The sequence below is a fragment of the Musca autumnalis genome, unplaced genomic scaffold (genome assembly GCF_047663935.1).
Source record: "Musca autumnalis isolate F117 unplaced genomic scaffold, ASM4766393v1 scaffold_5, whole genome shotgun sequence".
Classification (NCBI taxonomy): domain Eukaryota; kingdom Metazoa; phylum Arthropoda; class Insecta; order Diptera; family Muscidae; genus Musca; species Musca autumnalis.
Genome location: NW_027412088.1, coordinates 170729037 through 170742815, shown reverse-complemented (window position 1 = coordinate 170742815; position 13779 = coordinate 170729037). Strand labels below are relative to the sequence as shown.

The 13779-nt window shown below is 41.6% G+C and overlaps 1 protein-coding gene across 5 annotated transcripts in view; it reads left to right on the top strand.

The window, feature by feature from the left end:
- Positions 1 to 13779, top strand: part of gek (serine/threonine-protein kinase gek) — a 38513-nt gene that overhangs the window by 7551 nt on the left and 17183 nt on the right. For all 5 annotated transcript variants that reach the window (XM_073992025.1, XM_073992028.1, XM_073992026.1 and 2 more), the window contains exon 8: positions 4393 to 4499. In XM_073992025.1, coding sequence (XP_073848126.1) covers positions 4393 to 4499 — 107 coding nt within the window. The remainder of the gene's footprint in view (positions 1 to 4392; positions 4500 to 13779) is intronic.

Sequence of the window (13779 nt, the reverse complement as noted above, 5' to 3'; positions counted from 1 at the left end):
TTTTGAGACATTCTAATCATTTTTTAAGAATAACCTTTTTCTCTAAAACTTATAGTTTTCCCTGCAATCGGGCCTTCTTTTAGAAGTGCCAAAAACTTTGAAGGGTAATATTGGCATGTTCTTACATGGCAATCCCTTGGTTTTTGATCGAGAAAATACTCTTACTACATACCTAACAAATCCCTGACTTTAGATGAATGTAACATTTATGATTAAATTTTTATCGCATATTTAAATTTTTTCTCAAAAGACGAAAATTACAAAAAAGCCGATTTTTTTGAATTGCTTGCGTGCCATTGGCATAATCTCTTAAGTTTTTGAACTCGCTTGCCCTAATTTGGTGGAGTTCTAGTATAGTGTTATTTCCTAGAAATTGGTTTCTTAGCGTCGCGAAGTCCGGGCAATGACAGAGATAGTGTTCCAACGTTTCGTCGTCCTCTCCGCATGCTCCGCATGCTCCGCATTCGCTGCTTTCTGCACAACCGATTTTATGCACGTGTGCTTGTAGACCTAGGTGTCCTGTAAGGGATGCCTGTCAGTCTACTAATGTCCTTTTTACTCATTAAAAGGAGTTCCTTTGCTTTATCCTCGTCTGGGTTTACCCAGAGGATTTTTGTGTTTCACCTTTCCTCTTCAGTGTTCCAGAGGGATGTATGGGCGTTTTCTGCCCATGGCTTTAACTCTAGACGCGCCGTTGTTAAAGGCTTAGCAATCTCGTTAACCTTAATCCCCTTATGTCCTGGTACCCATATAATGTTAACCGACCATGGTGGGAGTAGTCGTTGATTGATTTTTTACACTGCAAGACAGTTTTTGATTTCACCGTCTTGCTTGTTATTACTTTAATTGCTGCTTTACTGTCCGTTAGGATGTTTACAGGGATTGGCATTGTGTTAGTTTTAAACCAATTCAGACGCTCTGTGATCGATCGGATTTCGGCCTGTAGGATCGTATTATGATCCGGCAGTCGAAGGGAGATTCTGGTTTTCTGGGGATTAATTCTTGTTCTATTAAAATTTGAAATGAAAAATATTTCCTTTATAATTTTTTCATTTGACAGTTTTCTCCTTTATAAAAGTTTTCATTTCATAATTTCATAGAAACAGAATTGAGCCCCTGGTCTTCGATATATAGACCCAGACCCGTCCACCCCTAGAACGGCCCCATCTGTGAACTCACAGCTTCCAGTTGGCATCGGTTCCAGGGTTCCATCGATCCACATGTCTCTGTCCGGTATTAAAATTTCACACAAGGTGGCTTCAATTGTTTCAGGTGGTATACGGTCTGATACAATATGATCTATTGACTCACCCGTTGTAACCTGTAATATGCTTTGATGGTCTCTTACGATCCACTCGCTCATCGACTTAAGTCTTATAGCTGCGATGGCTGCATCACACCTTACCTGAATTTCTATTGGGTGGACAAATAAAATTGTCTCTAAAGCCCTAGTTGGTGTAGTCCTCATTGCCCCGCTAATACTTAAGCAGCACATTCTTTGGACTTTTTGTAGTACTTTTACGTTGCATTTCTTGTCCGTAGCTGTCCACCATACCACAGAAGCGTAAGTTAGAATCGGTCTAATTACGCTTCTGTATAACCAGTGTGTCATCCTAGGATTGAAACCCCATTTTGAGCCTATAGCCCTTCTGCAGGTTGATCAACATCTGTGGGCTTTATTAGCCCTTTCCTGAATATGGTATTTCCATTTCAGTTTCCTGTCTAGAATTACTTCCAGGTATTTGATTGTTGGAGAAATGTTTATCATCTTTCCTAGTGAATAGACATAGTTCTGTTTTTTCCGGGTTGACATTTAGACCTCTCGGTCTAGCCCAGTTTTATGCTACTTTTATAGCCTTTTCGGCCCTTCTACAGAGTAAATTTGGATTATTTCCCCTAAGAAGTATTATAACGTCGTCTGCATAGCAGATGGGTTCAAATCTCTCGTCGGTTAAGATCCTTAGTAGGCTATTTATGGTGGTAACCCATAGGAGAGGTGATATTATTCCTCCCTGTGGCGTCCCCTGACCAACTTTGTCTCTTTTTGTTACGACTTGTAGCGCGCAGCTTATCCATCTATTCCTTAGCATGTGGTCTATCCAGTGCCTCAAGGCCCGGTTTACCTGAAACTCTTCTAAGGAGTGGATTAGCGTTTCGGTGCTGACGTTGTTGAACGCTCCTTCGATGTCGATGCAAACTACGAGTGTATACAACTTCATCTCGAAGATTATCTCTATATGGTGTACCACCTCATGTAATGCGGTTTCCACTGATCTACCTTTTACGTATGCATGTTGTTTGTATTTGAGCATATCGTTGAAGATGTTAATCTTTATCATGGTGTCGACCGACCGTTCCATTGGTTTGAGTAAGAATGATGTTAAACTTATCGGACGATAAGATTTTGGTATTGCATAACTTGACTTACCGGGCTTGGGAATGAATGCCTCTTGCCAGGCCAATGGAGTATACGCAAAGTTTAAGCAAACATTGAAAATCTCGACCAGATTGGACGAAATGTAGTCCACTTCCCTTTGAAGTAAGACTGGGAAAATCTGGTCTGGTCCCGCCGCTTTGTATGGTGAGAAGCTCATTATTGTTTCTTTAATCAAGTTGTCGACTTTTGGTGCTTCTTCTGATGCATAAGCTATCTCCATCGGTGACACTGTGTGTGCCGTAGTACTCGACGGGAAGTGCGTTCTCATCAGAAGGCTAAGAGTTTCCTCGGTTGTTTCCATCTTTTTACCAGTCTCATCAACCATAAGCTCGGGTTGTGAGTGAGTTTTAGATAGGAATTTTTTAATTATAGAGACGTCATTTACGTTATCTACCTGTTCACAAAAAAGCTTCCAGGAGTTCCGTTTGGACTTTCTTGTCATTTTGTTGTATTCCTTTAGTTTTGTTTGGTAGTTGTCCCAGAATACAGCTGTTTTGGATTTATTTCGGAAATCCTCTTTCTACTCCCTGTGGGAGAATTCCCATCTCTTCACTTCCAAGGTCTCATTTTGCTTGCCAAAGACCTCGAGTATGCGTTCTGTCTCGTACTTGCAGCCATACCCTTTGACGTAAACCGTCGCTTTAGTCAGGTGAGGTATCTCGTCCTTCCTCACCAGCTTCAATTTGCCACCTTCCCAAGGAGTTGTCACATCGTTCATCACTTCCTCGAGAGCGGCCGGGTTCGCGCGTGGTCCCAAGTGGTATACTAAGAGGTCCCCTTTGAGCTCGTTGCTGACAATTTTTATTGGCCCACTCTTTAAAATGTGTTACAGTATTTTATCGCTGACCATATTTTCGATGGCCTGCTGGTGTACTTTAGGTAATCTGCCGGGCCCCCTACTGATATCGATCACTGCATAGCACCTCTCGTCTCTGTAGTTCTTCCTGGCCACCTTGGCGTAAGTAGATGGCTGCTCCGAACCAGTCTCCACGCCCATCTTCCTCTTCTGGAAGGCCCTGGGCTTCTTATCAGAGCCCTTGAAACTTCCAGAGGATTCCGCGGTTGCGCTGACCTTCTTCGTGTCCGAGCACTCCTTTTCGCCCTACGTCGAAGGGTTCTTTGGGCAGTCTCCTTCGAGTGTGTTTTAAGGGGAATTGCTTAGGGCATTTGATACTGGGAAAGCTAATTTTCTTCTTACTTGGTTTGGCGGTATTTTCTTCCTCTGGAGATCTGATCCCATTTGGGGCGGCCCGCTGTTCTTTATTTAGCTGTGCCTGGATCCTCCTGTACCTACGTCTGTGGGCTCCAGTCCACCGAACTTTTTTCTCCGTTATAAGTTTAGATATGCTTTCGCTTACCTCTTCTACCATCTTGTAGATCAAGACACTGCATTTATGAAGTCAGCCAACGTTTCAAAGCTTGGTGTGTTATCAGAACGACTTCTGGTATTGTAAAAAAAGCTTCAATATTTCCTTGCCTATTCAATAGGCATCGCATCTCTCTTATATATGTATCAAAATTATATTTTCAAAAGAAATGCATATGAGCCACTTTCGTTCACAACTTGAGAGGCCCAGCCTTTTTCCGATTTTCTAATGGCTATGTCTCTTAATTTGTTGGCAGTAATTTCACTAAAACCCATAAGACATTTTGATATAGGACAAAACGACTCTGACAATATAGACAGACAGATGAAGGCACTGGCGCCGTTTTCTTTTCGGAAAATTAATTATTCAAACACATTTATATAAGCTTAACGATAGCTGAAGTGCCCTTTAAGCAGAGATTTTTGCTATCTGGAAAGCAGCAGAGTTGATTTTCATTGTTCAAGGTCCCATAAATCGTGTTAACAATCTTCACTCAGTCACTCCTTTTCCGTAGTCACTCCTTTTCCGTACTCCATACCTTTAATTAATGTTTTACTAATATTGTTTTATTCTCTTTCTTTCCCACAGAGATTTGAATGATTATCGCAAACGTTGTGAATCGGCCATGTATGAATTACATTTCAAAGAGAATCAATTAAGAGAGCTGCAAAAAGGTTTGGAGTCTTCCAAGGGATGTAAGTATAAACTTTTTACTACTCAACAAAAAAACTGCATTATTTTTAAAACATTTTTTTTGAATTGTGTTAGCCTCAAAATGTTTTTTTTTTTGAAATCTTGTCTTAACCCCCAATGAAGAAAAATCACCTATGTTGTTGTTGGCAATACATGAGAAAAAAGCAAAGCAAAGCAAACAATAAACAAAAAGCTTGGTTCTATTTAAGCGATGCTCTTCTAATACTCAAACAAATACTAAAGCGAATTTCCTTACCAAACAAAACTGCTGCCATGAGTTTACAAATTGCATGAATTTTTGAAAACTTATTTCCTTTGTTCTCGTTCTCACACCAAAACTCAAAACAGAAAATTTCAGTTGGCCTTCTCTCTCTCAAACGCTCTTCTATCTACGATTTTCATTCAAAATTAAAATTTGATTTTTTTATATTTTGATTTGTTCTCTTCTTCTACTTCGACAACAATTACAACCAAATAAAGCCCCTGTAGATGCTAATGTCGATGAGTTTAATGATGATTTAAAAAATTCGGAAAGAAATACTACGAACAACTTTAACGATAGAAAACCAAATCGTTCAAAATTTAATGTGTGTGCCAAATGTAATCAGTATACGCGTACAAGTGAACAATTTCTAAATACGACTAGTAGTAATACGACGACAAAAAACGACAGTGAGCCCAGTGTCGATTGCAACACCACCACCACCTCAACCACCAATGTTGACACAATAACGATAAACCAAGAACCGCCTCAGCCATTTGGTTCAAATGTAATTAGGCAACGACAAATTAGCCACAACAACAACGACGATGAAAACAACGAACTCCTCCTTTCTACAACTCAATTGACAACAGCACCATTAACTGCTGCAACAAATGTCAGCCCAAGTCAAAGTGATGTCATGAATGCAAATATTCTTCCTTCAACTTCATCATATTCTTCTTCTTCTACTTGTCCTCCTTCTCCATCTACTAGTCCATCATCATCATCACATTTGACTGCGAAAAACCAAATGAAAGAAATAAAATCACAGAATAATAAAGTCTACACCTGGGTTGGATTTACTTCATGTTTTCTCGGCATGTTGTATCTCTTCTTGCGCAATAATACAATACAATAATAGCCCGTCCAATAGTCTCAAAGCAGAGAAAGAAGCACTTAAGTACAATAGAATTAGAATGAATGCTAAACGACGAATTGTATTATTACATCTATAAAAGAAGAAAAAAATATATAGTTGTTATATTTGTTAAAACTTTTTAAAATTATATCCATATTTCATTCAAAATTATTATTTTGCTAAAATTTGGAAAAACAAAATGTCTTAAGTGTTTTTTTGCCCCCCACTCTCTAAAGAGAAACGTTAAAAGACAAGTATTTCTCCTTGTTAAGGTTTTTAGTCCGAACCACAAAAAGAAAACCTATTATTAACGGTAATGTATTTGTGTGAGCTAGGGATTGGAACCTTTCTCTTTTCAAGCCATAAACGATTGATTCTTCCTCTAATCTTTTGGATAAAAAGCTAAGCCAATTATCATCATCCAGTCACATAGAAACCAACCTAATGCTTTGTTGAGCTTTGAGGCTTCAAAATTTTCCAAATTCCAAATTTTTTGATTGGGTTTCAATTCCTGGCTTGTAAACACTTCATTTTTTGTTCCTTTGTTGAGTTCCGTATTGTGTTTGTTTTTGCCTTCTTTTTGTGTTTTTTTTGCTTATGTTTTAATTCGTTGCCGTTTTTATACTACTTCTCCTCCTCCTGTTGAACTTTCTTTCTTAACCGAATAATGCCAAAACAGCGTTTCTGACCAGCTGCCCAAATAATTCATTACTAATTGTCATGTTTTTTTAATAATTCAAGCTTCTAGTGCTCCATTTGTTACCCAAAACAATCATCGAAAGAAATGTCATTTTCAACTTAACCTAACATAACCTAAAACAAAAGAAATACCAAATTCTAAGGAATGCGAAGGATCATCAAAATTCAACACTCAACTTCCAACAAAAATTAAAAATATGAATCTCTTGAAAAGCGAATATAAAATTTAAAATGTGGGCCTTGAATAGTCCGTAAATAGTAATGGTAATAAAAAAATATTAAACTAAATATGAAATTTTGAACAACGCCCAAAACTATTCCAAAATTCATCGACTAAAATATCGGGTGTTTTTTTTAGTGGTATAGAACTTCGAATTGAAATAAAACACAAGAAAATCGTTTTAATGTCCATCATTTTGGCTTTATTGGAACGATAATTTTATGCCATTATGATTTCGGGCATGTGGCCGCCGCGGCTGGCTCGAATAAAGCCAATTCTAGAGGTCCAATTTTCAACCACTTTCTCGAGCATATGGGGCCGTATGTCGGCAAAAACGCCACGAATGTTGGCTTCCAATTCCCCTAACGTTTCTGGTTTGTTGGCGTAGACGAGCGACTTCACATATCCCCAAAGAAAATAATCCAATGGGGTCAAATCACACGATCTTGGTGGCCAATTGACAGGTCCATTTCGCGAAATTATGCGCTCATCGAATGTTTCCTTCAATAAATCGATTGTGACGTGCGCTGTGTGGCATGTAGCGTCGTCTTGTTGGAACCACAACTCATCCACATTCATGCCATCCAATTCGGGAACAAAATAGTCGGTTATCATGGCTCTATACCGGTCTCCATTAACGGTAACTGCCTCTCCAGCATTATTTCGGAAGAAGTATGGCCCAATGACTCCATCAGCCCATAGAGCACACCAACAGTCAGTTTTTGTGGATGGAATGGTGTCTCAAGGGTCTTATGTGGATTCTCTTCACTCCAAATGCGGCAATTTTGCTTGTTCACGTAGCCATTCAACCAAAAATGAGCCTCATCACTGAACAAAATTTTGCGATGAATATCAACATCGAAATCAATCTCATTTTCGGCCCATACACCAAAATCACGACGCATTGCATGGTCTCGCGGCTTTAATTCTTGCACAAGCTGGATCTTGTAAGGTCGCAAGCCAAGATCTTTGCGCAAAATCTTCCATAAAGTTGCTGGACAAAGCTCCAATTGCTGTGCACGGTGGCGAATCGATTCATTCGGGTCCTCTTCAACATTTTGCTCTACAGCGGCAATTGTTTCTTCGGTGCGCACTGTTCGACGTCTCTCGTCTTCCGGATAGTCCATATTTACTTACATACATAGCTGGCCCATTACAGAACATTTGTTCTATAGGCCGAACTAAGAAGAGATCTCCATTCCTCTCTATTTGTTGCTTCGCACTCTGGAATACCTCGCCTTTTCATCTCATCATCCACTTGTTTGCGCCATCAATTCCTTGGCCTGCCAATTCTGCGTACACCGCCAAGTGGTCCCTATTTATACGCCTTTTTAGCGGGTTCATCATCGCTCATTCTTATGATATGGCCTAACCAACGCAATCGCTGCATCTCGATACGTTTAACAATATTGATGTTGTTGTATATCAGATACAGCTCGTGGTTCATGCTACGTCGATATTCATCGTCAACGCAGATTGGTCCGTAGATCTTTCGAAGAATTTTTCTCTCAAACACACCAAGCACTGCCATGTCTGCTTGCGCAAGTACCCAGGCTTTCTGAGCCATACATCAGCACGGGTAGTATCAGTGTTTTGTAGAGCGTTATTTTTGTTTGACGAGATGTGGCTTTGTTTTTGAACTGCTTACTTAAACCAAAGTAGCATCTGTTGACCAATATAATTCTTCTTTTAATTTCACAACTGATGTCGTTTGTTGTGTTTACGGAGGTGCCGAGGTAGACGAAGTCTTTTACTACCTCAATATTATAGGAACCAACTTCCACAGTCGGTCCGAGCTCAATGGACGCATTGCGCGTCGACACCATCGACTTGGTCTTCTCACCGTTTACCGCCAGACCCACTTTAGCAGATTTTCTTCGACCTTCATAAAGGTATCAGTTACTTATTTTACTGATAGGCCTATGATGTCTATATCATCAGCATAAGCAAGTAACATGTGACTATTGGTGTAGATTGTGCCACTTCTTTTGACGTTTGCCTCTCGTATAACCTTTTCCAGCAGGATGTTAAAGAGATCACACGAAAGGCTGTCTCTTTGTCTGAAACCTCTTTTGGTACCAAACTCTTCGGAGAGGTTCTTTCCTATTTTAACTGAGGACCTCGTGTCAGTTTAAAGCCTTTTTACAAAGCCGGATGAACTTTGCGGGGATACTAAATTCAGACATGGCTTGGAATACCTTTGAACGTAGCGGGCTGTCGAAGGCTGCTTTATAATCGACAAAAAGGTGATAGGTGTCGATCTGCATCTCTTGGGTCTTCTCCAGGAGTTGCCGCAGGGTTAATATCTGATCAATGGTGGACTTGCCAGGTCTAAAGCCGCAATGGTATGGTTCAATTATCTCATTGACCTTAGGCTTTAGTCGTTCGCACAATATCCCTGACACGATCTTGTAGGCAATAGGGAGTAGTTAGTAGTTAGAGCATACAGTCTTATCTCCCTTCTTGTGGACGGGGCACAGGATACTCAGGTTCCAATCGTCGGGTACTCGTTCTTCCTGCCAGATGGTGCTAACTAGCTGATGAATACACCTTATCAGCGCGTCGCCTCCGGTTTTGAACAGCTCGGCTGGTAAGCCATCGGCTACTGCTGCCTTATTATTCTTCAGCCGATTTATTGCTGTCTTTACCTCATCTTGGCTGGGCGGTATACATTCAATAACATCTTCTGGGATTGGGACTGTGGTATCTTCGTCGTCTTCGCTGCTATTGGATACCAACAGTTTTGTTCTTTCTATATCCTGAGTACACTATCTGTATCAGTTACCAAATTACCTTGCTGGTCTCTACAGGAGGATGTGCCTGTACCAAAACCATCAGTTTGATGCTTGACTCTTTGGTAGAATTTTCGGACTTCATTCTGGCTCCTGTACATCTCGATTTTTTCACACTCCCGCTTTTCCATCTCTCTCTTTTTCCTGCGGAAAAGACGTTTCTCCTCTCTCCTTTTCTCCCTGTATCTCTCTCGTGCGCTACGCGTTGCTACGGATTGCATAGTAGCCCTATATGCCGCATTTTTCTCTTCGGTGGCAGCACGACACTCCTGATCATACCATGGATTCCTTGGTGGAGGCCTCTGGTATCCAAGTATGCATTTTGCGGCTGTTTGCATGGAGTGGGCAATATTTTGCCATTGTGTTGTTATGTTATCGTGACAAGGAGTACTCGCGTTAAGCAATTGGGCTAGTTGAGTGGAATATGCTGTGGCTATCTGTTGTGTTTACAGCCTATCGATGTCCAACTTCCGCGTTGTGTCTGTTCGTGCTTTATTTGCAACGTTTAGACGGGTACGTACCTTTGCTGCAACAAGGTAGTGGTCCGAATCAATGTTTGCGCCTCGGAACGATCGTACATCCAACACGCTCGATGAATGCCTTCCATCTATCACAACATGATCAATTTGATTTCTTGTTTTCTGATCTGGAGACAGCCAGGTGCCCTTATGAATATCGAGATGATTAAATCTGGTACTGCTAGCTACCATGTTTTTGCAGCTGCAAAGTCTATCAGCCTCATACCATTGCAGGTGTTTCACTGTAGAGGCTGAATTTCCCGACTGTTTGTCCAAAGATATTCTCCTTTCCAATTTTGGCATTAAAATCGCCTAGAATGATTTTAATGTCATGGGCAGGGCAACGGTCATATGTTTCTTCTAAGCGCTCGTAAAATATATCTTTGATCTGTTCGTCCTTTTCTTCAGTGGGAGCATGAGCGCAAATAAAGCTGATGTTGAAGAATTTAGATTTTATTCGAATTGCAGCAAGTCTTTCATTCACTGAAGTGAAGCTGGATACCAGATGTTTTAGTCTCCGACTAACTACAAATCCGCAACCAAACTCATGCTTTACGTCATGGCAGCTATAATACAGTGTGTCACCTTTAGGTGTTGTTGTGACGTCTTTCCCAATCCATCGTATTTCCTGTATGGCAGTAATATCGGCCTTGTACTTTTCAAGTACGTCTGCCAATGCGAAGACTGCACCTTCTCTATAAAGAGTGCGAACATTCCAGGTGCAGATTCGCAGATCATGGTGCTTAAAACGTTTGCGGGGTTCGTCAACTTTAGAGGGGGTTGTTTTTCTTTTCTTTCGTTTTTTCATAGTATGATGTTTTTTCTAGGGGAGGGTTACTAACCCGACGCCCAAAACCCAAGTTTTTAACGTTCTTATGGGAGAACGCGCGGAACATGTTAGCTCACTACCTTTAACGGGTGTTAAAGGCAGTTCCCCAGGTGACACCACGGGGAGGTCAGTGTCCACTTGGGATGAAAGAGGGACCAAGATAAATCCTGGGCTTTGCCATGTTAAAACCGGTCAGGACCGTTGCTTGGTATCTTCCATCCCCTACGTCACCCATATTTACATTAGGCAATTTTCATTGCGGCAATTGTCAGTTTGAAGGAGAGAGGGGTGAGGCATATGGTAACCCTTTGCCTCTCAACACCCTCTCTCACCTACAAAACTGACAATTGCCGCAAGGAAAATCGCCTAATGTAAATTTGGACATAACACACTTTTCTTGAAACATCTTATTCTAATGCTCGAAAATATTGGGCAGCCTCCAACGAAGTGTTGTGTTGTTTCCTCTTCCCTCAGGTTACACACTGAGCAAGTATTACGCCGCTCTTGCCCGTAGTTGTTTGAACGAAGCATCCCAGCTCTGGCCTTGATTATGATTGATATTTGATTTTGACTGTGATTGGCTTCCTTCAACCCTTGGATTTAGAACTTTGTAAATTCGTTGTTCACTTGCCTGTGATATCTGAAGGTTCTCATTATAGTTATCCATCTGTTGATTTCCCTTTAATATAAGCGTGTTGTGATTCGCTAATGAGGTCTCGTCTGAAGAAAGTTCTAATTTCTAAGTCTAACAACCTTTCCAAAGTCTTTAAGAGAAAGGAGGAAAGACTAATCGGCCTATAGTCCTTCGGCAGTGAGTGACTTGGTTTCCCAGCTTTGGGAATATAGGTCACTGTTACCTCTTTCCACAGTGCCGGTATGTGCGATAGTAGTAAACAAGCCCTAAAAATCTTCTGAAGAATGATTGTCAAAACAGTCGGTGCGTTCTGAAGCATCGCTGGATTGATTCCATCAGGTCCAGGAGACATATATGGCTGAAAAGTACTAATCGCCCATGAAATTTTGTGGTAGCTTATTAACCTATTGACAAGAGCCACCTCCCTTCGAGTGCGGGTCCTGCTTTTGTCCACACAAGGTGTACTCGAGCTGGCATCCTCACTTCCAGGGAAATGTGTTCCTGTCAACAGATATAAAGTCTCTAGAGCGGAGTTAGGTTCAGGGAGCTCACACAACTTCGAGGAAACGAGGGAGTTGTAGTTTTCCCAGTTTGCCCTCCTTGGATTCCTATGAGGCGGTTGCCTTTTACTTCCATGGTGGACTTGAAAGTGTATCGCTCTGTGATCTGAAAAAGAGCACTCCTCCGATACTCTACAGTCCACTATGGCTGTATCTTCCATATTTGTAAGGGTGAGATCAATAACCTCCTCCCTTACCCTATTATGGAAGGTGGCAGTGTTACCCCTATTACATACTCGTAGATTATTAGCTAAAATAAAATCGAATATGGACTCACCTCTCGCATTGGTGTCTCTGCTTCCCCAGTGGAAGTGAAGAGCATTTGCTCTTCCGTCTGCCCGTCGTCTCCACCACTAGTTTGCGCACCAATCCGCTTGGTGGGTCGGGTGCCTCATACGGCCAGAATTAAAGCTCTACCGGTAACTTCGTCTAGCCTCACTACAGTCGTATCACCATCACTGTAATTGTGGAGTTGAATAAGGTTTAGACATTTTCTAGCTACAATACAGGTTCTTACCTTGTCTCCATTATTCGAATAGAATAATGAGAAATGCTTATTGTTTAGTCCAGAAACCCTATTTTTATATAAATAGGGCTCCTGGACCAAAGCAATATCTACTGCAGAGTCTGTGAGGGAGAGAAGGAGTTCAGCAGCCGCAGCCTTACAGTGATGCAGATTGATCTGCAGCACCCGAAGGCCATGCTGCTGAATCACCTTAGTGCGACCTCAAGAGCCGGAACCGAAGTCCTCCAGACCCGAAGAACAGCACTCCCCCACAGTCTCTGATGTAGTCCGCACTCTCATCATCTATGGTGAATCTCTTCACCATGCCGTCTCTCTCCTTAAAATGCTTGAGGAGCCTCCAGCCGTCAACAGAAAGACCCCGGTTCTGCTTCATCGGCATCTTGACTACTTCCCCTGCATCAGAGTCAGGAGGAGGCACCCACGTTGTGGCTACAATCCTCCTGGGTATCTCATCAACAGGGCCAGCAGCCAGCCTGCAGCCGTCCCAGAGGTCACCAGCACCCTCTAATAACTGGATAAGGAAGTCTCTCGACTCCTCATCCTGGCAATAGAGGATTCTGATTCCCCTTTGGATAACCGCCCTGCCGAAGCCGGTCTTACTGGCGTCTACCTCATCGGAGGTGATGGCCTTCCTGAGAAGGCGTTCCACTGCGATCCAGTGCGTGTCGCTGATTCTCCCATCTAGATCAGCCTTATTGACGAACGCCACTCGGAGATTCTCCGGGGCGATCACCCCTTCTAAGTATTTTCTGGCAGCTTAAGGATGCGTTTGATAAAAGCTTTTCAACTTCGGGAAAGTGTTGATTTCCCCACACCTGTGAACCATAACTTTGAAACCGCTTGAAACATTTTCCATTTTGGCTTTTAATGAGATTTTTGGTTTATATATGAAGTTGCTCCATGTGGCATTAAGACAACATTTAGCCGCTTCATTTTTCATTAATACATGTTTTGCAAAAGATAATTTCGGCGTCAGCAAAATTCCTAGGTATTTGTACTCACATTTACGACTCTTAGTGGTACTCCGTTGTAAACCCATGTTTCATTTGCCGCTATCCTCTACCTCCTTTGCGAAACACCATTATTTCTGACTTTGATTGATTGACTTGAATTCCTCATCTCGCACAGTATGTAGCCAGATTGTTAATCATTTCCTGTAGAATTTGGACGTTGTCTGCTAGGACAACATTATCATCCGCATACATTAATAGACGAATGTTCATTTCGATATTTAAAGCTCCACCCAATGCATCATGCAGGACATTCAAATATAGAGCGAATAGAATCGACGAATAGAATCCTTGCTTAACACCTGATTTAGTATCGAAGAACGATGAATGGGTTTCTCCGGTCCATACTGCAGAATTGGTATTTGTGTAAATA